The sequence below is a fragment of the Carcharodon carcharias genome, chromosome 10 (assembly GCF_017639515.1).
Source record: "Carcharodon carcharias isolate sCarCar2 chromosome 10, sCarCar2.pri, whole genome shotgun sequence".
Taxonomy (NCBI): Eukaryota; Metazoa; Chordata; class Chondrichthyes; order Lamniformes; family Lamnidae; genus Carcharodon; species Carcharodon carcharias.
The window spans coordinates 606,403-632,173 of NC_054476.1; the positions used below are offsets into that span (position 1 = coordinate 606,403).

Below are 25,771 nucleotides of genomic sequence, written 5' to 3' on the forward strand. Positions count from 1 at the left end.
TCTCTTGCCTCTCCCCACTTTATATTGTAACTGTCAATGAAAGCTTCCAATATAGGTTGGATGAAGGACTAACAATTAAATAAGAACTCCATTTAACAAGATGCGAATCTTTTCCAACATTCAAGCAGTAATCTTCAGTCACTTTATAAATAAACTTTAACACCTGTACATACTTTGCAGTTAATTTTCTCTGAAAGCAATCCACCCAATAACAATGCACTAGGAGGTAAAATGCAATCTAAACCAGATGTCTGTGTTTTAGCAAAGGTACTAACCGTTGTTTCTGGGAGATAGGACTGTAGGTTTCTCACTGGTTTGATTGTCCATTTAATAGTTTCAATTGTGAATTAGGGCTCCATTATACTTTGTTTAAAGCTTTGTTAATTTCAAGTTTTTTTTAGAAGTCCCATGTCAGCTAATCTTGCCCTGAAGGCGGATGATCAAAATGTTCTGACGATAGTGAAACCGTAACCATTCTAACATGAATAAAATTGAATTTCGGTCAAAATTGAATTGCTATAGATGCACACATTTAAAAGCCACTGGGGGTCATGCCAAGCCAGCCCCTGAATGCTGAGCAACTTGACACTGTGTGCTTTTCTTCATTGTGGTTGCATTGGGGTTTGATAGGGTTGTTATTGATGTTGTCATTCTTGGTGGATAAATCCCTTATTAAAACACCAAGATGAGCAATTTTAGGTAACATGCACATTAAAATGAGAGGGAATTTAAACTTTATATAGAGGCACCCTGCAGATGTACCTCTGTAATCCACAAAGACGAAGCACTTGTGCGCTTCTGCTATGGATAATTTACACAAATGGCCTTATATGTGAAGCTAGATTATTGGTCACTTAGCTATACCTTTTAACAGTCATACCTTTTTGAGGGAATGTTAAGACACAGCAATTGGTAAAGCAGAATTATTAAAAAACCCCAGAGGGGAACTTTAAACAACTGTCATAACCTATATTTTTAAGTGGTATGTTTGAGATGCAACTCTAAATTCAGAAATCAGACCAGTTCTTGAGAGGTTTTATATTTAACTAAATGAAACATTTTATTAAGTTACAACTCATTAAACACATACTCATGGCTACAAATTACCACTATAATAACTTTTAACAAATTCCCAGATTTAATCTCCACTAAGGCAACAGCAACCCATAGATTTGTACGCAGGCACCAGGCAAAGCATTTTCACTGTACAGTTCAAAGTGAGGTTCCTTTCACTTTGGTTCCTTGCAGACACCTTGCAGGCTTACAAGCTTTGATGTTACATGCCTCTGCTTTGCACATACAAAACTGCTATTGAGTTACACCCAGCACATCACATTGAAAGTAAATTTTCATTGTATTACCAGCCCCTTTGAACTCCAACCCTTCTAACAATAAAACCCCTTTCATAGTACCAATTTTATTAGTAATATAAACATATTGCTTGGTCTCTGCTAGCTAGGTGCTAGATTTCACCATCCTTCTTGAATGCTCTATTCAACCAAATGCAAATGCACTCTGCCTCTCTTACATCTCAAAACTAGTAAACATCAAAGTACCTAGATTAGCTGGCTTTAACCCATTTAAGACACACCCACAGACTAAACCTATTTTTTAAAAAATTCCAATAATATATGCATTAATAGTCTCATGACAGGGAGCCCATTGTATTAGTGTCTGATTTGAAGAAAGGAACTTATGACTATATATTGTTTTGTAGGATGGATACCAACAAAACTTCAAGCGTGGCTCTGGACCTGGTGGACCTCGGGGCACCCCTCGAGGTAATGCTCAAGTGATGCGCTCCTAATGAAGGACTGGAGAAAGTGAAATATTGGGCAGTGCTTAATTTTGTCTTTCACAGCTACAGTGCTGCTTCATTCTAGAGGGAGTTGACAAAGTAAACATTTATTTGTGAAAGTAGGCCACACAAACTCTGTCCCACCCTGAACATTTTTGTTGAAGCTTTAATCTTTGTTTTCACTCTGTCAGCTTCGAACAAAAATAACCCAGCTTTATAAATAACCACATTCAGTTCTTGAGCAGAAACTGTTTCTGGTAGTTTGCACCGACATAGAGCGTGAGCAAGAGAGACGCCTGTGTTAAGAGAGCAAATGGTATGTCAGTTTTGTTCCTGAAAACTTGAAAATTCCTTAATTTATTTTTTTGTAAAAAAAGAAAGTTTCTTACTACCATCTTTATGCTGCCGCCACTTATCCCTTTCTGGGAATATTTTGATAAAGTTCATTTGCGGATGTTTGATTCACTGGTTTTTAAACTTGAGGCTGTATTTCTTTTTCTTCTCTGCCTTTCAGAGCTCCCGAGAAGTCTGAGTTTGTAAATTGATGTTGCTGCATCAGAGAAAGTTTCAATAAAGATGTGTTGCACACTTGCAGCTTGTTGCTGATTTCTTTTTGTCTTGTGGAGTCTGCCTTTTCCTCTGTCTGTTTCCATTCGCTCACTCTGGCTTTCTGGGCAAATTAGCTGCATTTCGAGCAGTAAGGCACAGTTTGTTTTTGCAAGTTTTCAAATTCTAAGAGTATAGCTGCTGAAAGATTACTTTGTTTAACTAATTAACACTACATGTTAACTTTTGTACTGATTCAGTTGCTGATTTGTGAATAGAAGCTTCTGTGGAAGTCTTGGTTTCTGTAATTATAAAAAATGTTTATTCCACTTTTAGAAAAAGGGCAGAATATTGGTACATGATATTTTGAGCCATAAGATAGTTCAAAGCTTTTAGTGTCAGTGATAAGGATGCAACTCAACCAAATTAAGTACTGAATTATTAGTATATGTATCGTTTTTATAAAGTGCATTCCTCAATGGTGATTTTTGGAGACTAGGTGAATTTTTGTAACAAATCTGGTGTGTGCTACAGTTGCTTTTACAGTGTTTTTGATCTGCTGATAGCACAGTCACTTTAATAACCTGTTATTACGCTTGATTCCTAACTGATATCGTAACTGAGCTGTTAAATCATTTTGTGACGTGTAATATTTGAAACCCAACCTCCTGTCATCTGAAATGTGATGTACACCCTAGTTAATTTATTGGCTTGATTTACTTTGGTTATGTTTGGAGAATATAGCCCTTTCTCTCATCCCACTGTGATTGTTGCATAGTTTAATTAGTTACGATTCAGGTGTGACTTACCCCACAATTTTTTCCCAATTATTGGAACAAAGGGTGAATTATTAGACTTTTTCAAAATATTGGAAATAAATTTAAGTGCTGATTGATTGCATCTCTTTTAAAGGCTGCCTGGTGACAAAATGTCCCATTTCAGATTTGATGTTTCAATTATTATCATGCAGTCATAATGTTAGAGTGACCGATTTTAAAACTATTCTAATCTGCTGAGTTGAGAAATACATGGAAGCTCAAATTGCACTTAATTGTATGCTTTAATAGGACTTCTACATGCCTTCTGTATGAAGACATTTGTGTGCTGTTCAATTTGGTCTTGTTTTAAAACTCTGTCTAAATGTGTTTATGCTGTTTGACTTCATTTAGTTAATGGCTTTTGCAGTGAGCGTACACTGCTTTGTGAAGTTGTAACAGCACGGACTGTAGGATATAAATACTTGATTGTACTGGTTCAGTCCACTTAACTATAGAAACAAGCAGTCTTCTTAACTTTTGGATACGGGTTACAGTTTTGAAAATTAAAGGATTAGATTTTTTCTTGAAAGGCATATGAATCCTTAAATTATTATTGCAAGAAATGCAGCTAATTTTCTTACGATCTGATGTAATTACATTTTGCATTTGCGTGCTAGCATTTGGAATTTATTGCTGCTTATTCTGTCCTGATGGCTGTAACTGAAAATTATGGTGCCAAGGGATTGACAACAGAGTTGTATGCACTTGATCCGTCCTGTTGTACTCTACTTGTACAGCGTTGCCCAACTGGACTTACAGTGGTGTTCCTTTGAAGTGGAATTCTGGTTAACTTAAATTGGATAATTTTTCATTTGGATTATTGTGCTGCTTATCTAAATCTTTTCCATTCACACCTTGGCAGTGGAACCCAGCAACATTTAAGTTTGAACATCAGAATTCATTTTGAGCAATTGTGGAATAAAGTATGCAAAATCTAATTATGATGGTAAGTGTTTGTAGAATTGCTGCCAATGGGGTAATTCAGTTGTCAATATCACAAGATTGAGAAGTTGGACTAACTGAAACCCATCCAAATCGGTTGACTCTTTCTGAAATTTCTAAATTTCCTATGGTTAATAACACTTGTGGAATCCACATTCAATCTACATGAAGTGGAAATGGCTGCCCGCTCCTGACTTTTGCTTTTGGCTTTTCTAATGTGGGCAATTTCAATGGAATTTTCCCTCCACATTGTGCTTCTATTTTTAAAAAAACTTCAGAATGTGAATGTGCCAACTGTCAGTCTGTAAGTTGTCATTAATTGCACAATGCCTTATTTTCGCCCCTCTTTAATAACTGTCTCACCCACTTGCTCCATACCCTGTTAGTTGTATTTTAGACTTTCACTGACTTATGATGTCTCTGAATACTTGAACTTATGTGCTTAATGCACTGTGAATGCAAATAGAATTTTTGAGCTGCACATTGATTTCACAAGAACAATATAGAACAGACAAAACTTGCAATTCTCAAGTGCTCAATGTTGTGCCAGTTCATGATATATCTGTGTCTTGTGAATGCTACATTCCCAATCTTGCCCCAGCTCTCATTTAGTTTAAACAACGCAAGTACAAACTAGCTAACTTCAAGTGAGAATTTTAGAGGAAGCTGCATGAACCAAACCTGCGTTCTTGCAGGGTGAATCTACTTTAGGAGTAGGCCAATAGCCGTGGTCCAGAACTGTGTTGTGAATATAATGGGTCTCGAGGGAACTTAAGGAATGTGTCAGTTAGATGCACGTCTGATGTATGATGTTACTTTGGTATCTACTGGAGTAATTAAATAATACAGTACTTCCATTTGGAACATGATAGGAATGTTTAATACCATTTGTGTTTGAGTATCTGAAATGTATCCAGAATTTCAGTAATACTCATCCTCTAATTATTCTGACTGAGTTATAACTTGTTCACACTTGTGCCTTGAATAATGTCCTGATGGTATCTGGGGGATTTTTGTGTGTTTTCTCCATGTATTTGGCCTGGTGATAAAGCACTTGAAAGCATCTCAGTCACTTAAACCATTGCACAGTAAATGGTTTAAGTAAGTGGTCCTGGAATATAAAGAAACCGAAGATCCTCAAAGCAAGTTATTTGCAGCTGCTGTTATAAGGACTTCATGATATCTCGTTAATGACATCTTTGGCAGTTATCTTTCAGCTCTTGTATGGATTAGGAGCCGATATTAAATTGATCTCCAGACAAAACAGCAGCATTGAACTGTAAGCAACAATGAACCACCTTTAAATGCTTCTGTGCCAGAAAGAATTCAGTTTAATGATAAATCAATCTGGCTGCCTGCTGGCACATTTGCATTAGAGGCAGTCACTTAAGTATTTACTTTGTAATGTTAGCAACTAGGTGGATTTTTTTTGTGCTGGTACATAATTCATATGCAACTTTATGCCTTGGAGTTGATTGGTGTATACATGAACTACACTCACATGAGATAACACATGCTGTGGATGCTGGAAGTATGAAATAACAACAGAAAATGCTGGAAAATCTCAGCAGGCTTGACAGCATCTGTGAGGAGAGAGAAACAGAGTTAATGTTTTGAGTCCACTCTGAGTCATGCAGACTCGAAACGTTAACTCTGTTTCTCTCTCCACAGATGCAGTCAGACCTGCTTAGTTTTTTCAGTATTTTCTGTTTTTACTTTATACTTACATGAGCTTTGAAATGAGAAAGTGTCATCTCTGTCTCACGTTGATTGTTGTAGGAATGGGTATTAATTGGACTTGTATGGTTTCTTTGATTGGCCAGGGTTGGTCACTTTGAGCTTAAAGTCAATAATGTGACTGTCAGTTCTGGAAGTGATATAATGCATTTTATCACACAAGCTAAATGTTCTACATATGCCTAATTTGAATTTCCCTTGGAACTGCAGTATTAAGACCTCCAATATTCACATCTGCACAGATGGGATTCTGTAAATGAATTATTTTTCAACTTTTGGGTTCTCGTCAAGAAGGAACTATAATTCAAAAGTAATTCCTGGTTCAGTGTAGTAATCTCATAAGAGGTAAAAGGTTATGGTAAAGTCAGTAATTTCAGACTAAATTGTCCTTGCTGACATTTTATTCATTGCAAATCTCCCAAGTTAAATATTCAGTGAAGAAAATATTTTCCCATGAATTTAACAACAATAAAAACATTGAATCCTCATTGATAATTTGTTAATTTTAAGAATTGTAGAAGAGTTTTGTTTGCACTATTTAGTTTTGCACTATTTAGTTTATGCTTAAATCTCACACTCCAGATGAATTTAGATGGAAGTCTAAATCCGTTTTTTGTCTTCTGCTTTCTCAAGACTTGGATTTTTAATGCCTGTGTGTGCTGTATTTTATTCTTCAAGCTAGGTCATCAAATGAAGGGAGAGGCGAAGACATCTAAAATTGTAATTAAGATAGTTTACCTGCACGATCAGACCAATATTTGTCCTTCTCCGTCCCTTGCTATGTAAATACAGTGATTTCAGAGCAATTCTCCAGTTCTTTCTCCCTTGAGTGGAACTATTTCACTGCCTCCCCTAGTTGGAGAAGGTGAATTAATTATTTATGTAAATAAACTGTTCTTTATTTAGACACAATGTATTCGCAATGGAATTTTAATTTCTTAGGTGTGAACAAATTACATAATAGCGTTAAAGATATTTATTTTCCCCACATTAAAAATGTGTCTCCAGTTTATTGACATAAAACAGAATTCCTTGATCATGGGCACTGTAGAAATTAATTCACATAAAGGGGAATTTTGTTGACATGATCAAAACAGCCTTTTTAGTTTTTTTGGGCACTAAAGACAGGTGTAGAGTTAGGTCTATTCCATATGGAATCTAAGCAGCCTCTATATTCTTTTCGATCAGGCCACATCTGCTGTTGTGGCCATTGTATATGTGGATATTTGTGCTGATAGAAATGAAAGATAGGGAGGCCCTTAAGTGATTATGATGCCCCTGCTCCAATTACTGTATTTAGTTTATATACAACTATCAGGTAGTTGGCCAAATAATCTTGACAATCAGTATGCTGGGTTAGCAAGCTGTAAAGGATCAAGATTCATTGTGGGATTCCTAACTCCAAACAGGTATAGCCTCCTTGCAAATTTACCTCTGCATTTGGGCCTATCAAAGGCTGATTGATTATTTCAGCCATTTTGAATCCTTGACTTTAGATTTAATGTTGAGAATCATCTGTTTTGGCTTTGATTATGCAGACATTCTTTGATCAAAATCTCTACTTTGGGCACCTAATTTAAAGGTGTTTTGTTTTTGATTCCCCTTTTTGGGTATTAGGCTGCGTTACTGAAAGACTGAGCCTTAATGTTCAAGCTACTAATAAACTATTTTAGCCTGATTTCAGCATTAAGCGTTCACTTTCACTGAAGATGTGCCCATATAAGGGCATACTCCTATTCAATAGGTCAAGCAGCATCTGTGGAGATAGTTAAAAGTTTTAGTTCAAGAATTTTTTCAGTTTAATCTCGGTTCTGCTAAATGGTTTTCAAGCTGCATCTCTCCGTAGATGCTGCTTGACCTATGAATCTCTGGTATTTTCTATTTTTGTTTCAGATTTTCAATATCTGCAGTATAGTATTTTGCTTTCTGTTTCCATATCAGAAAAGTAACTTAAACATGCTCCTTTTGAGGATTTAGCAAAGAACGCAGTTCAATATTTGGGCATCGGGGGACGAGGATTTTTGATCGATTGCATTTAAAAAAAAAAATCCCAACTAAAGTGTTTGGAACATCCTCAAAGTTGCTTAGTTTCAAAGTTGTAGACTCTGATGCCATCATGAGATTTTAATTTGGGATAGTTCAGCTTGAATTTTTCAGCCCATGCATTTTCTGAGAGTACTGTACCTGGGATTCGTGCTTTCCCATTGTGTTTATGGGTACCAGCACTTCCTAAGGATTTTAGTTATTTTACCCAGTAGGCCCCAAAATGCTGCCTATTCAGAAGTTACAGATAAGTGGATACTGTAATATTATTTTAGTTGGAAACATTTCTCTTAAAAGGTGAGAAGCAATGGAATTGATTGCAAACTGGATTCATGCAAACTGACAGGCTAGAGGAGCTGGTACTTCAGTCAGGTAATGTCTTATTGGAGACAAATCCTCAAAAAAGAGATTGAATTCAATAATGCTTTTTCTGGGTAGACTTCAGATCTTCTATGCAATTTCTAAGAGGAGTAAGAAATCCAGTAGTAACCTTTTTAAATGGGAACAAATGGATGCTTTAGATTTTCAGTATATGGGGTTTTTCATATGTTATAGACCTTATGACCTGTTGGTGTGTTGGCATCCTCCCATCGACAGGTGTGTGTGCAGCAAACAATCCACTTAGGCTAGGTAGCTTCATTTGGTGCACCTTTGCTGATTGCTGTGAAGGACAATCCTTGAGAGGCAGGTTCTGCCACAAGCACCGCACATGAAGTTGCCAAGTGACGTTGCCTGTTGCCAAGCTGCTATAACCATTGCTAATTGTGGTAGTACATGCCAGCCCAGAGGAAATGTTGCTATTTCCCCTTTTGCTAGCTGGTGCCTTCCAGGTGTGCTAGTTGATGTTTAGGACCTTCATGTCTCACTTTCAAGCATCCTTGAGGTGGAGCCATGGACACCTGCCTGGTCACCTGGCTCACCATACAAAAGGTCCTTGGGTATGCAACTGTCTTCCACCCTGCGGACGTACGCTTACGACCATGTTGAGTTAAATTGACTTTAGGACGTTGAGCTTTAACATATTTTAACTCCACATGAGTATTAATTGACCTCATGGGCTAGGTTCACGGTCAAAAGCAAAGGGTCTGATCAGTTCCAGTCCCATTGTTCTTGAGAAGCATGTAGATGGCTTTAAGTAAGGAACCTTTGCAATTAGTTCTGACCAACTATAAAAAACTTTATATTAAAAACATTCAATGTAGAAAGGAAGAAGTTATTTTGACAGTTGACATTCTCTAAAATGTAATATTCTGATCTTGCTTTATCTGCGCAGAATGTTAAGCTAAGGCTTTTTCCACCCTATCAACTCCATTAAGCCATTTTTAATTGTACAGTTCATGAAGGTTGCTTGGAGGATTAGACCCATAGTTGATTCTCAATACAAGAATGGTAAATTGTCATTTGGTAGTATAGAATTTGAATATTGCTGATAAAAGACATTTATTGTTGAAGCTTTTCATCTTGCGCTCATCAGGACAATTCGCCAGAAAATACCAATTTCAGGGGAAACTGCATATTTTTGCTGAATGAGAAGAGAGTGCTGATTGGCTGTTTCCCCTGATATTGGTATTTTTTTGCGATTCATCCTGATGAGCGCAGGACAAAAAAGCTTTTTCTTTCAGCAATAAACAAGCAAGGTAATTATCTCTGTTTTTATAAAATTTATGTTATCTAAACTCAATTTCAAAGTAGTCAAAGTTGATCTGAAGCTGAATAAATGCACATTAAGCTCTTTGGGTCCATTGTGTTTTTGAAATGCAGGTGAAATTATTTTTGGAACCTCTTGGGATCGAGTATGCTTTCCATCAGTTAAATTTCGCCAGCTTTTTCTGGTCATCGGTCCAAAGATCAGCACAGTTCTCAGCTATTTGACTCTCCTGATGACAATATTATGGACAAATCATGTTTAAGCAATGCATTACTAAATAGTTTATAATAATATGCCAGTATGGGGAAAGCTCATTTTACCTGAGCAACAGTCGCCAGTGCAAAGTATTACTTTAAACTCAGTCTGTAATGTAAACTTTTGGAGTAAGACCATGGTACAATATAAATTAAACCAAAGTTCATCTTCCAAAGGGATCATATTTGCATATTAGTATTTTTCTTTTCCTCTGCCAATTTTATCCACGTTCTCTTTTCCTAGCGGTGTTTTCCTGGGATGCAGTTCCAGAATGTAAATCATGTATTGGTACCTTCGCTGTACACTGCAAATAGTGTACACTATCTGACCATGTAATCACAAACGATCCAAGCCCTGTGTTCCCCAGTCCCGGCTAATACATGCCTCCTGTAGTATTCTTTAAATAATGGTCTGAAGCAATAACCCGTTTTTTCTCTCTCTCCTCCCCCCCCCCATTATTAACCTAATCATGCTTAGGCTAATTTTAGTACTACCATTGCCTGACTGTAGCACTGATGCAGAAGAGTGAGAATCAAATCTTGGGCCTACCTGATTTGTGGCTAATGGCTCACTGAGCCATTGAGAGAGCTTTCACATAAGGCTCCAAGGAAAGATTTAAAATCCAATCATGTCCAGTTTTTTTCTTCTTGGTTTTGCTGTGACAAACGTGGCACACATGAATCTTTTTCTCCTTAACAATTATCTCCTGAATTTATAATTTTAGTGTGAGCTTCAATATGGTATTTTCATCAGGATATGAAAGATTGTGGCTATACCAAGGCTATCAAACAGAAGTTCTTAAAGGACTGCTGACCCTGTAATTTTTTAAGGGGAAAACACCTACCAATCAGTTCATTTGCCAACTAATCAGCACTCTTCACATACAGTATAAATTGTTGTTTTCCTCCTTATATTCATATTCTCACGAAGTGTCCTGATGAGTGCAAGGCCAAAAGCTTTTCCAGGTCTCTTTTTCAGCAATAACTAGATACTATAAATTTTAGATTCACATCCTGTAACCTTCATGTTCTCTTCTATTATATTTTTTAAGTCCCACTTGTAAGCCTGACTATAAATTGTGGCATCATTCCTTTATTGTCTAGCTAGCCTCACTTCCCAAAATATTTATGGGCATGATGTGCCCTTTGTGTATAAGTCCTGTGAAAATTTTTTAAGTTAGTTTTTTTTTATATTAGCTCATGTTTAACCTGTCAGGAGGCTGAATAGCAGCAGTTGCTTTCACTGAATCACTGGAAATCTGAAACAAATCAGAAAATGCATGGGTCATGTACCAACATTGGAGTGACCAGGCCAGTTTTGATTTCAGGTGTAGACTTTTTGTCAGTTCTAAACTGTTAACTTTTTTTATTAGTTGCTCTTAAGATGTGAGCATCGTTGTTAAAGCAGCATTTGTAGGAACGAATAGATTTTTTCTTTGTTGCCATTTCTGTGTAATTCTATGCCCATATAAAGTGGCAAAAAGAACCAACCATGGAGCATGGGATTGGAGCTGTTGAGATCAGGTAGGAGTGGCAGGTTTACTTCCCTGAGGAGTGTCTGTGAACCAGTTGGGTCATTGTTATTTTTTTCCCTAATGGTACCCCAAAATGACAAGATTTATTGAACTCAATTTCAGAAATGTTATGGTAAAATTTAAATTTATACCTCCAGATTGTTAGTCTGTTAGGCTATCCTTTATCTTCAGAGTTGCTAAGTGTCTAGGGTTGGTTCAAGTTTTCTGTTTTTGTGTATATTATTTATCTAATGGCCGTGATGTGGTGTACAGCGTTGACATATGGTCTGGGTAACTGCAGTGAGAATCAGTCGGACTGAAGTGAACAGTATTTCTGTTGGTATCTTTAGTAGTAGTTCTAGAGTGTCAATTTCTGACAGTTACACATTCTTGGCCTGGTGGTATTAATCCAAGCCATAGGTTTACACAGTAGAACAAATCAATGTGTGAGGTGATCCAAGGGAAAATGTTGGCGGTATTACTGATATTTTGACTTTTCAGCCAGAACACGTGATCATTTTTCCCCCAAGCAACTGGTATTTGTCTATAATTAATTTTCCCTTGCTTGTGACCTCCTGCAGTTGCCCTAGGATTAGTTCTCCCATGAGAAAAAAATTCTTCCAAACTGCAGTGTTATAATTAAAAAAAAGCCACATACTGAATCTGCTCAGAAAAAGGAGCAGATACCTTTGAGAGCACAGAACGCACCTCAGCTTATGGAGAAACAGAAGAAGCTTAGAGTGTCTTCATTGGAGGTACAGGTCGAGTATCCTTTATCCGAAACCCTCAGGGCTGATTGCATTTTGAATTTCAGATGATTTTGGTTTTTGGATACCGCATACAAACTTCCATTACGATCGCCTAAGCTTCAGCTAGCTATAGTTTAAAGTAAACAAAATGGCTAGGAAAGTAAGTTGCATCACTGAAAAAAGTGACTTGTCTAAGCTTTTCGTCTTGCACTCATCAGGACACTTGCAAGAATACCAATATAAGGGGAGAACAACAATTTATACTGCATGTGAGGAGACTGCTTATTGGTTGGCAAGTCATGTCGGCATTGGGAATGTCAGTCACCATCACGGGTGCAGTTAATTGCCAAGTATTGTTTGAAATTTAAACCAGGCAGCTTGACCCTGATTGGTCAAGACATTGCCCTAAGGAATGAGTCTGGCACTTAATTTTGTTTAATTGAAGCAGGTGTAATGCCTGTACATATTCTTTGTCTGCAAAGAACAGGGCCCTGTGTATTAATATATGTAGCTTCCAGTAAACGCTAATTTGCCACACTGTGAGTCCGACTGACTATCTTAAATTGGTTGTCAGTGTAATCCTTGGCACACTGAGGATTATTTAGCTAATGTTAGACACTGCGTTTTGAGTTTTGCAAGCACAGGCTGGTTGGGTACAGTCTGTACCCTGCCCGTTGCAAACAGCGGCTGGGACATGCTATTTGATATGATCCACTAGTATATCCCAGCCACCGCTCTCCTAAAGGTTGATGAGGTTCAAAAAGTGCGGTTTTTGGATGTGTTCAGTTTTCGGATTTATGGATAAAGGATACTCGACTTGTATAATGCACAATCACTTTCAGGTTAGGGTATAATACACCTCCTCCCCAACTTTAAACCATCACTCAAGTGTGATTCAAAATTTCAGGAGAGCTGAAATGAGGGGATGGGATGAATTATATCTGCCTTTTTAGAGTTTGATTGTTACACACAATACGTTATAGTCAAGTTAATTGGAAAGTATGAATCTTATTTTTCTACATGGACTTGGATAGTGCCTGATGAGACTTACTGATTATTGAGTGGTACAGAATAAGGCGCATCTGCTTTTTGCATGTCACTCAAAACTTTTGTACTGCAGCATGAAGTAAACCTCAGCAGCAAAAGGATAAGCATTCTGAGCAGTATTGGAAATGAGGGAAAAAGTTTTTTTTACATTCTCCTACTTTCAAAATAGCCTCAGGTTTTGCAAGTTCATCACGGTGAGTTATTGGATGACTTGCCTGATACAAGTGATTTGATTTGAAATCTGCAGGCCTTTGCTTGTTTAACCTGAATTGATATGAATCAGCCGCTTTACTGGAACAACTTGGAGCAGCCCATTCAGATTTGCTGCTCAGTAATGCAAAGGGTGTAAGTAATTTGGCCATTTGTACTTGATTGATAAGTGCATATCCAATAGCGCATCTTTTATTGCAAGGAATTTGTTGCTCAGTTTGAGCACTACCATGCTATGTATAATTTTATGACCCTGGAGTGCACAAGCTTATTTGCCTTATTGCAACTAATGTAAGGTCTTGTTTGATTTTTGAGTCAAAAATCTATGTTGCATTATTTGTGTAGATTATATTAGCAATAGTAAAGATTCCAGCTCAGTGTTCAGTTAAGATCCACTTTATTAAAATTACATGCAATTTATAATTGGGAGGAAATTCTTTTCTTTATATATTCATGCACGGGATATCGGCTTCACTGGCTTGGCCAGCGTTTATTGCCCATCCCTAGTTACCCTTGAGAATGTGGTGATGAGCTGCTGCCTTGAACCGCTGCAGTCCATGTGGTGTAGGTACACCCAGTGCTGTTAGGGAGGGAGTTCCAGGATTTTGACCCAGTGACAGTGAAGAAACAGTGACATATTTCCAAGTTAAGGTGGTGAGTGACTTGGAGCGGAACTTCCAGGTGGTAGTTTTCCCATGTATCTGCTGCCCTTGTCCTTCTAGATGGTAGTGGTTGTGGGTTTTGAAGGTGCTGTCTGAGGAGCCTTGGTGAATTCCTGCAGTGTATCTTGTAGATGGTATGCACTGTTGCTACTGTACGTTGATGGTGGAGGGAGTGAATGTTCGTAGATATGGTGCCAATCAAGCCGGCTGCTTTGTCCTGGATGCTGTCAAGCTTCTTGAGTGTTGTGTGAGGCAAGTAGGGAGTATTCCATCACACTCCTGACTTATGCCTTGTAGATGATGGACAGGCTTTGGGGAGTCGGAAGGTGAGTTACTCATCGCAGGATTCCTAGCCCCTAACCTCCTCTTGTAGCCACAATGTTTATATGGCTAGTCCAGTTCTGTTTCTGGTCAATGTTAACCCCCAGGATATTGATAGTGGGGTATTCAGTGATGGTAATGCCATTGAACATCAGGGGGCGATGATTGGGTTCTCTCTTGTTGGAGATGGTCATTGCCTGGCACTTGTGTGGCATGAATGTTGTTTGCCACTTGTCAGTCCAAGCCTGAATATTGTCCAGGCCTTGCTGCTTTTGGACATAGGCTGCTTCAGTACCTGAGGAGTCGCGAATGTGCAATCATCAGCGAACATCCCCACTTCTGACCTTATGATGGAAGGAAGGTCATTGATGAAGCAGCTGAAGTTGGTAAGGCCGAGGACAGTATCCTGAGGAACTTCTGCAGTGATGTCCAGAAACTGAGATGACTGACCTCCAACAACCACAACTATCTTACTTTGAGCTAGGTTTTGACTCCAACCAGCAGAGAGTTTTCCTCCTGATTCCCATTGATTCCAGTTTTGCTAGGGCTCCTTGATGCTACACTCGGCCAAATGCTACCTTGATGTCAAGGGCAATCACTCTCACCTCATCTTGGGAGTTCAGCTCTTGTCCATGTTTGAACCAAGGCTGTAATAAGGTCAGGAGCTGAGTGGCCCTAGCGGAACCCAAACCCTAAATTGAGTAATTTTGAAACATAGATATGCATTACTCTTACTAAATTTGGGCCTGTGAGAGAGATTACATTTTGTTAATGACACAACTTGTTATAAACACAGTTAAAATGAAACAATACTTATTTTAAGCCCTGGCAGACTGCTTATTCAAACACAAACTACTTTTCTGGATAACAATTAACATAGCTTCATAAAATAGTCTTAACATTGCATCGTTGCCTCAGCTGGACTAAGAGTTTTTATATTGACATATTATGTTAACAACGCATTTGACATTGTTTCAAGCTGCAAGTTTTCAATTTCTACACATCCATTTTGTTACAAGGAGCTCACTTTTTTAATACTTTGATTAATATAAAGCAAGTACTCTCCTGGGCATAAAAATGTATGGATGTGTACCATAAAGAAGTTTGCCAGTCAGAACTATTTACTGACATGCTGGTAATAGTGATTTGCTTGCAGCAAATGATCCCAGGAACAAGAGGGTCAAATCTGAGGCCAGTACCCTTGTTCCTTATATCTTCAGTTGCACCATGGTGCTTTGCTACTAATTGTGCAATAATGTATGCACTTGAATGTACTGCTGTGCCTTGAAGTATAAGGACTGAAGCAATTAATTTATTAAATGTGTCCTTTTGGACATTTGTGCAGAGAACCAATACAGCCCCTTGCCATCTGGCATAATCACTTCCTTGTATGCTAAGCAACATGATTGTTTCCAGCCCTTGTGTTTTCCAATCATATTTTTGTCCTAGTTCTCCTTGGCTTCTTGGTAATTTGGAGGTCCTCTTTCTTAACATCCATTATGTGACCAAACAAATGAGCTGCATTTATTTGGAAAGTAGCATATCATTGACGGCAGACTGTTTTGTTGTTTGATATGTTGCTTTTAGCTCCTATAAAGAATGTGATCAGGCTGCAAACCAGCCGCTTTTTCTCTGGTCTTACTGGCTTAATTCCTGCACCATGCAACACATTTCACACCTCAACTCCAATGGAGATGCACAATTTTGTTTGTAGAAAGATGTGATGTTTTGCAGCTCTTGTTTTATTCTTTTATCTATTTAGCATCTTTCCTATTGATGGATCTATATAATAAAAAAACATTGCCACAGAGCAACATTACAATAATTTTTTTACATTATGGTTTCATTTAATGTGATGCTTGTATAAAACTTTTGCAATCCTAAAATATTCACTGTATATAGGAACATGTACAGTAGGCAAAATTACTTTTAAAACAGGGCTGTAGTACTGTACTGAACTTGTTTTTGGAGCAATATTTCTCCTTGGACTTGAGCTGGTTTCAGAACACCATAACATTTCCTAATACTGTATGAAAATTTGCTTTGTCCATTTTTCTGTGGCCTGTAACTTGATCCAGGTTGAATAAAGACTACAATTTGAGCCTACTCAACCCTAATCCTTTTTGTTTAGAATAGCATCAAATATTTAACCGAGATGCAGAATTATAGATAAGGGTGAGAGTTATGTATCAGGGACAATTGCCAACTTGCTTATTTACTTTACCTTTGCCTTTTCTCTGCTCCTGTTTTTGAGCGTTGCAGCTGTTTGACCACATGTCACTTTTGTTTTTAGAGAATCTCGGGATATGAGGTAGAATTAATTAGTCTAGAAATGTTGGCTTTAGGGCTTCCATTGTTCTCTTAAAAGAGGAGATTATCCATGTTTGTTCTTTCATTTAAATCCTCCAAAACAACCCCTGATATTTTTTTAAGAAGCTATGAATGTTGATGACATAAGTAAGGACATTTGCTGGGAGCAGTTTCAGAGATGCCCAGTGGTGAGAGAGTAGCTTATTGAAATAGGGCATTAAGAGGGATACTGTAAATTGCTTTCAACCTGACTTACTGAAGGGCAGATCAGCCACAGTTCCGGTTTCAGAATATTCCCCTACTGGAAAGTGCAGACATGAATTCAATGTGGATTTTGTTGAATTAGCTGAAACCTGATTGAAATGTAGGGCTCTTTTGCTGGAGCTAACCAGGTTGCTCCAAATTGAAGATTATTTTAACAAATAGAACTTAATGCAAACATTTTGACTTTTCCATAATGTACTATTGCTAAAGGAGTAGGAAAATATAGTTGTAGCATTGAGGGAACTTGACAGAGTGGATATTGAAAGGATGTTGCCCGTTGTGTGAGAGACTAGAACTAGGGGACACAGCTTAAAAATAAAGGGTTGCCCACTTAAGACGGAGATGAGAAGAATTTTTTTCCTAAGGGCTGAGAGTCTTTGGAATTCTCTTCCCCAGAGAGCAGTGGAGGCTGGTTCATTAAATATTGTTATGGCAGAGGTAGATAAATTCTTGACTGACCAAGGGAGTCAAAGGTTATCAGGGGTAGGCAGGAATATGGAGTTAAGGCTACAATTAGATCAGCCATGAACATATTAATTAGCAGAGCAGGCTAGAAGGGGCCAGATGTCCTACTCCTACCCATTTGTGTGTTTGTCTTGGTTCTGACTTTTGTTCGCGCATTCAATAAAAGTAAAATATATTTATTTAGCAATTGAGATATTTGAGGCAATGATGCAGTATATCTAGCATGTTGCATTGTTGACTCTTATAAGCACAAACTTCTGTTTACTCTGCACTCCAGGTACCTTCAATTTGATCTGATGAGGCTTTATATTCAATAATATTTTACCTGTATGAATAAAACAATGTTAATTACCATTCAAAAATTATTTAAACTTGCAGAGTTTAGCTTCTGTGTTGTTTCAGCTGGCTAGCAAATGGGTCAATGAAGTGATCTCAGAATGTACAGATTTCTAGTGACAAACTTGGTATGCAGCAGTCATTTGGGGTCCTTTTGGTCTCTCTGGAAAACATCTCCTTACTACATTTTCTTTTGTTCCTAAATACTTGTTTGTAATAAGAGCTTTTACTTAACATAGCAAAATGCCACAAAGTGTGTCTCAAAGTTAAGGGCAATGCACATGGAGTTGGGGCAAATAGGCAATAACACTATCAAAGAAATAGGCTTTTAGATAAAAGAAATATAGAGTGGGTCAGAGTGTGGAGTGTGCAAGCAACATAGTTCCTAAAAAAAATGTATTTTTTAACAAAATGATGTCTAAAACCTCCAGTTTATTTTTTAAACATCCTGCAAGTATGACCGGGTGTGGGTTGAAGGATAACAGCAAGAGTAGCAATCCTTGACCAACCTCTCTGGTAGATAACACATTTTCCAAATTTTATTTTGCTGCTTTTATCGGGTGAGTTGTACCCCACTCAGAAGCTTTTATGCTTTTGTATTCAGTACTTACTGGGAGGTAAATTATATTTATTTTTGGTCTTATTTTGCAGGCCGGGGAGCATTGATAAGGCCCAGAGGTATGAATAAAAAGATTGTAACTGCGACTCAGATGACAGCTCAGGAAGTGATTTAAACTGGACCCTCCCTCCCCATGCCTGATGGAAGGGCTTTTTGTGCAACTGTGAAATATTTCAGACAGCAATCATAAACAAATACCACAAGAATTCATGGATTATTGTACCCTCTGCAACCTGACTTGTAACGTCCAGCTAGTCCCTGACAGTGGAATCTAATGCCTCTTTTGTGGCAGTGATTGCACATTGTGATTTTTTAAAAAATAAAAATACCCTAAAATAAACCACACACTGTAACAAGAAAAATCAAATAAAAGTTTTTACAAAAATTGAATCATGATTTTCAGTTTTTTTTCTTGGTCTGTGTTTGGCCTGTACTCAAGCTATTTAATTTTTCTTGCTCCTCTTCTGGAATAGGTTTCTGCATTGGCACAACTTACAGCAGAATTCGCACAACTCCAACAGTCCGAGGTAGATTTCTAAGCAAAAGACCAGAAAGTTTCTCCACGTAACCACTCATTTTGCAATTCAGTCTTTCAGTTTTAATTAAATGAACAAAATACTTGAGTTAAACTAAAACAAACATCACTTTTATGTAGGATGGGAAATATTGTCTATTATTATCTTAAGAAACAATGTGGAACTTTTTTAAAAATTACTTGTTCATTTGACAGCAAGAGTGCTGGATTCTCATCTGAGACTGGAGCTTGAATTCCAGTCTTTATGTTTTTACATGAGCTTCCTTTGTAGAGGTGAAGGAGAGTTTGTTTGGAGGGGGCCTCCTACTCATCACTCGGTTCCACTAATGCTGACCATGCCCTGGCTGTTCATCGTCATGTGTGAACCAAGACTGAGTGTGCTGACAGACTGTAACTATGTTGGACCTGATAATTGAATCTGACGTGTACATGCCTGAACTGCTGCATAACATACATAAAAAGTAGGATCTGTATCTGTCATCTTAACCCAGTTAATCCCAGGTGAAGAATGGTTACATTTAAACAGATCAGAAATTGTATGTAGGGCGTTCCTGATTTGCCAAGCTTAGCCCCACAGTTCATTCCTACCTCGAGCAAAGTGTCGAAGCTTTCTCCAAATTTAGCAGTTGTTTTAATGCTGGTTTATATGAAGGGGCTCTAGGTTTTCCTTTGATATGTTTAATCTGTGCCATATAGGCTGCTGCTGAAGCCATAACCACAAGTGGATTCTGAAAGTAATTTCATACATGTAGAATTCTAAGAACGCTTGAAATTGAAATTTGTGATTAATTACAGTTGACACTTTTTAAAATTTAATGAGCTTAAGTCAAGTTTCTGCCAATTGAACAATTTCCAAGTACCCAATATTTCCTAATTAGGCTAAGTATATAGGAATCATGCCCATTAATCAGTTTATTAAAGATCATAGCATTAGAAGACACAGATGAGGTTTTCCTAATGGCTCAGTGGCTGCTGTGATACATACCTATATAGATTAGGAAGATGTTCTCTTCAGAGACTGTCTGTGCTCACCTAGCTGACCACACCACTTAATGCAGTTTTTGTATAATGTTAGCTGGGTTCACCTGGCATTGCAGTAACAAGTTTTGCCAATATCAAAAATGTAAATAGAACTTTACCCTCTGGTGATTGATTTAAGTACTGCAACTCAAATCTAGCCTATTGAAAAATTGTCTTAGTCATTCAGTAAAGAAGATAGAAAAAAATGTATTCTAAATTTTTATTTGTATTCTTTCTGTTTTCTCTTGAAGGCAATGACTGTTGTCACGGTAAAATTCCACAAGCACGGCCCTGGTGACCGTTCTTAATATGCAAGCCTAGATTGTGTGTTGGCAGACTAGGACTGTGGACAGCTAAGACTCTTTTCTTCCCCCCTTGATTTCCATGAAGCTCTCCAGCAAACTAACCATTGAGCAAGAACCGTAGCACATTTCTTTCTTCTAAGTTCTGGCAAAGTAGTCCAAGCAGTGACCAACCAATTTGACAGAGCAACAAGGATCAAAAGGAGGGCTATCCTGATTTGTATGGGTCAATACTGCAGCAGCCAAAACATTTACCAACTGACCCATTAGGGCAGCCCCAAATACAGAGTGTTCTGCACTGTTCTATTCAATCTTCCTTTCCAACTCCCAACAGGCAGGAGGTAGGATTTGCTATGAACTTCAAGAAGAGAAACTGGGAAATGTCAAATGTAACAGTCACACAGCTGCACAAAAAACAGTTACCATTTTAATTTAATATGTATTATAGCTCCTGCTCTTGATGAGTTTTAGAAATGTCAGCAGCTTATTTGACTGGGCAGTATCATAACCAAATCTGAGCCTTTGCTTAGCATCCACATGTACATACAACAGATAGTGATCAAGGACAGGGACCCTGGCTAATATTTATTTTAACCTTATAGCCCAATGGATGCTCAATGTCACTTAGTATGATTAACAAGCTTGGTCCTGACTAGGAATCAAACCAGAGTTTGGGTTGTATTTCTTGGTATGATATCAGAGGGGTGGTACTTTACCTTCACTAACCAATATAGCTGGAATTAAAACTTTTGTTCAGCCCTCTTCTCTCTTGAAATACAGAGCTTCCTATGCCAATAATCAGCATGCAATCATGATCCACAATTATTCTGGAAAATGAAAGAGCAATTGTATGTGAGTAGGTAGAGCTTATTTCAAATGTAATCCTGGAATGTTGTGCTATTGGGGTCTGGTTAAAAACATGTACATTATAAAATTTGATTCTCAGCATGTTACTGTCATTCTCCATTCTGTTCTGAAGTTGAACATGAATTCTACTGCGGGGTTAATGACAGAGCATCATTGGACTGAAAACCTCGAAATTCCAGGTAACTGTCTTCAACAATATTCCTAATTCTTAAATACCATTCTCCAAACAGAAGGTTAGCTAAGTAATTGTTTCATCATATTCAACATAATAGTTAATATAATTTGTAAATGTTTTTGAGTAATGTGGTGTAGGGGTCCATTAAGAACATATAGCAAAGACAAGAGTCATTCTCTGCTATTTTAGGGTATTATAGTGTGTTAATACACATTCTCTGCAAGTGAGTTTTCCTTTCCATTAATTTACTGTAATAGTTTTTTATTCATTCACGGGATGTGGGCTTCACTGGCTGGGCCAGCATTTATTGCCCATCCTTAGTTGTTGTTGAGAAGGTGGTGGTGAGCTGCTGGTGGTGAGTTTGGTTGTACGGAACTTGAGTATTGCCGAAAAAAGAGACGTCAAAATTTTCCATCTTACGCTCGTCAGGACACCACAAGAATACCAATATAAGTGGAAAACAACAATTGATAGTGCAATCTCCATGGTAACGCCTGTACTAAAGTCCACCTGCCAACCAATCAGCACTCTCTTCTCATACAATATAAATTGTTGTTTTCCCATTATGTCGGTATTCTTAAAGTGCCCTGATGAGTGCAAGATGAAACGCTTCGACATGCCATTTTTTCAGTAATATATTGTAATAAATGAAAACTTAGAATTTTGATGTAGCCTCATAATATTGGACTCAAAATCAAGAGTTTTGAACTGAAGGTAGTGTGGGTTTTCTCTAGTATTTCTGGTACTTACTCTTAGCAGAACCACCATGTGCAAGAGATTTGGATATTGACCTATTGTTGGTAGATTTATACTTTAAAGCAAAAGAGATATTGGAGACAATTTATGACATACTTGGTTATCAAGAGTACCTAATTTCCTTTAGAGAAGGGAATTGGCCTTCCTTACCTGGTCTGACCTGACCTGGTCAAACCCACAACAATGAGGTTAACTCTTAACTGATCTTTGAAATAGCCAACTTAGTTGAAAAGTTATAATAAAATGGAACAGTCCAACCAACATCAATCTAGGCACCAGATTTGGACACATCAAAGGCACACCCAACCCAGTTGACCCTTGGAAAGTCCTCAAAATATGGACATTTTTGCCTAAACAGGGACAGCTGGTCCATAGAGGAGTTAAGCAACACTATCATTGGCTGAAAGTCAAACTCTTATGCATGCACAAACCTGTGTCCCAGATCCCTATTACCTGTCATCCCAACGCAGGATAGACCCACTAGTGGTGGCAGGATAGTGCTATGCAGTTGGGAGGGAGGAGCCCAGGGAGTATCAGTATTGACTCTGAACCCTATAAAGTATCATGGCATCAGGCCAAACATGGGAACGGAAACATCATTTTCACATCAAAGGCCACAGGAGCTGATAATATCCTGGCTGTAGTGTTGAAAACTTGTGCTACAGAACTAGCCATGCCTTTAGCCAAGCTCTTCCAGTACAGCTAAACAAGCCCAGGTATGCCCTGTCCCCCAAAGGCAAGACATCCAATCTAGTCAATTACTACCCAAGCAGCCTACTGTCGGATCATCACCAAAATGATGGAAGGTGTCATTGACAGTGATATCAAGTGCCAAGTGTTGATGGATGCATAGTTTAGGTTTTGCGGGAACCACTCGGTTCCAGACTTCATTACAGTTTTGGTCCAAACATTATCACTACACCATTGTTTCCCTAATTAATGTCACTGGACTAGTAATCCAGAGGCCTAGGCTAATTCCCTGGGGACATGAGCTCAAAGCCCAACACAGCAGCTGGGATATAAAGCTAGTCTCAGTAATGGTGACCATCAAACTATCATTGATTGTTGTTAAAAACCCATCTGGTTCACTAGCATCCTTTAGGGAAGGAAATCTGCCCACATGTGAATGAAATGTCGTCAAAACACAACAGAAAATTCGATAAGGATTGAAACAGAATGGACCATCTGACATCAACCTAGATACCAGACATAACACACTTAGCCCTGTTGAACCTGTAAAGTCATCATTATAACATCTGGGGGCTTGTGCTAAAATTGGAAGAGCTGTACCACAGACGAGTCAAGCAACAGCCTGACATAGTCACACACTGAAGCATAACTTACAATGTCCCGGATGCCACCGTCGCCATCCCTGACGTGGAGGCACTGTGCTCTACAGTTGAGAGGGAGTTGCCCTGGGAATTCTCAACATTGACTCTGGACCCCATGGAAAGGTCTCAATCAAAATGCAAGATGGTGATTCAATTTCCCAATATTCTTTTAGCCAGCAACATCTTTACAGACACGTAAACCAGTGAAGAGTTACCACCAGCTTGACACTGGTTTCTTGCATTTGGATTGGCACACGGGCAGATAGTTTTCTTATGGTGAACTCTTGAGCATTCACTTGATGCTTCTCACCTAACTCATCTTTCCCCAAGACACCCAAAAATAACCGCATGCCAAACTCACTGTTGCAGTAGCAACAACACTAAATTGTTCACATTACTGAGTCCTATAACTGACTATTCAGTGAACTGCTGTCCCACTGGCCTTGTACTTTTCTCTTCTCAAATAGCTGAAAAATTCCTGTCTTTGCACTCTGAACTCTCCCCTGTCTTTTTCTGTGTCACTTGACCACTGTCGCTGGGCAACAGCCCAGTTTTTTCTACTTTATACATTTTCCCAAAAACATTAAACATCTAACCCCTTTTTAACCCATCCTTAACTTCAGGGGTTGTAAAATCTCATTAAAAATGTAAATACATATAAACAAACACAAAAGTCTGATCTTTGAGCCATGGGTCCACCAAGACATCTAGGCACTAAGGCTCATAAACAACCAAAAATTAAACTAAAATCATTTTACCTTTCTTAACACAAATAGAAACATAGACAATAGGAGCAGGAGTAGGCCATTCAGCGCTTCAAGCCGAATGTAATATTTTCAATATGATCATGGCTGATCCTCTCTCTCCCCATACCCCTTGATGCCTTTAGTGTCCAGAAATCTATTTCCTCCTCAAGTATATTCAGTGACTTGGCCTCTACAGCCTCTGTGGTAGAGAATTCCACAGATTCACCACCCTCCGAGTGAAGAAGTTTATCCTCATCTCAGTCCTAAATGGTCTACCCCATATCCTGAGACTGTGACCCCTTGTTCTAGACTCCAGCCCCTCCTTCCCCCCCCCACCCCCAGCCAGGGGAAACATCATCCCGACATCCAGTCTGCCCATCCCTGTTAGAATTTCATACTTTTCAATGAGATCCTCTCTCATTCTTATAAACTTCAGTGAATAAAGGCCTAGTCAGCCCAATCTCTCATACAACAATCCTGCCATCCCAGGAATCAGTCTGGTGAACCTTCGCTGCACCCCCTCTATGGCAAGTATATCCTTTCTTAGGTAAGGAGACCAAAACTGCACACAATACTCCAGGTGTGGTCTCACCAAGGGTCTATACAGCCGCAGTAAGTCATCCATGCTCCTGTACTCAAATCCTCTCACAATGAAAGCCAGCATACCATTTGCCGCCTTAACTGCTTGCTGCACCTACATGCTTGCTTTCAGTGATTGGTGTACATCAACATTTCCCAATCTATCATCATTTAAATAATACTCTGCCATTCTGTTTTTCCTACCGAAGTGGTTTTTCCTATCCACGTTATGCTACATCTGCCATGTTTTTGCCCATTCACTCAATCTGTTTAAATCGCCTTGCAACCTCTTAATACCCTCCTCACCGCTCTCATTCCCACCAAGTTTTGTGCCGTCAGCAAACTTGAAAATGTTACATTTGGTATCATCCAAATCATTGACATATATTGTGAATAGATGGGGCCCCAAGCACTGATCCCTGCAGTACCCCACTAGTCACCGCCTGCCACTCCGAAAAAGACCCATTTATTCCTACTCTGTTTCCTGTCTGCTAACCAATTCTCAAACCATGCCAATATATTAACACCAATCCCATGTGCTTTAATTTTACAGACTAAGCTCCTATGGTGGGACTTAATCAAAAGCTTTCTGAAAATCCAAATGCACCTCATCCCACTGGTTCTCCCTTTATCTATTCTGCTAATTATAGGCTCAAAAACTCCAGTAGCCTTGTCATACATGATTTAACTTTCATAAATCCATGTTGACTTGTACCGTGAACAATTTTGGTCCCCTTATCTAAGGAAAGATATACTGGCATTGGAGGCAGTCCAGAGAAGGTTCATAGGTTGATCCCAGGTATGGAGAGATTTTCTTACAAGGAGAGGTTGAGTAAGTTGGGCCTGTACTCATTGGAGTTTAGAAGAATGAGAGGCAGCCTTATTGAAACATATAAGATTCTTAGGGGGCTTGACAAGGTAGATGTTGAGAGGTTGTTTCCCCTTGTGGGAGAGTCTCGGATCAGAGGGCATAATCTGAGTAGGGGGTCGCCCATTTAAAACAGAGATGAAGAGGAATTTCTTCTCCCAGAGGGTAGTGAATCTGCGGAATTCTTTACTGCAGAGGGCTGTAGAGACTGTGCCGTTAAGTATATTCAAGACTGAGATAGACAGATTTTTAATCAGTAAGGGAATCAAGGGTTATGGAGAAAATGCAAGTGGATTTGAGGATTATCAG

The 25,771-nt window shown here is 38.6% G+C and overlaps 1 protein-coding gene across 1 annotated transcript in view; it reads left to right on the forward strand.

Moving 5' to 3' along the window:
• Positions 1 to 18,673, forward strand: part of caprin1b (cell cycle associated protein 1b) — a 200,413-nt gene extending 181,740 nt beyond the window's left edge. Inside the window, exons 17-18 of the mRNA XM_041197734.1 lie at positions 1,718 to 1,781; positions 18,316 to 18,673. Coding sequence (XP_041053668.1) covers positions 1,718 to 1,781; positions 18,316 to 18,398 — 147 coding nt within the window. The 3' untranslated portion in view covers positions 18,399 to 18,673. The remainder of the gene's footprint in view (positions 1 to 1,717; positions 1,782 to 18,315) is intronic.
• The last annotated feature ends 7,098 nt before the right edge of the window (positions 18,674 to 25,771 follow it).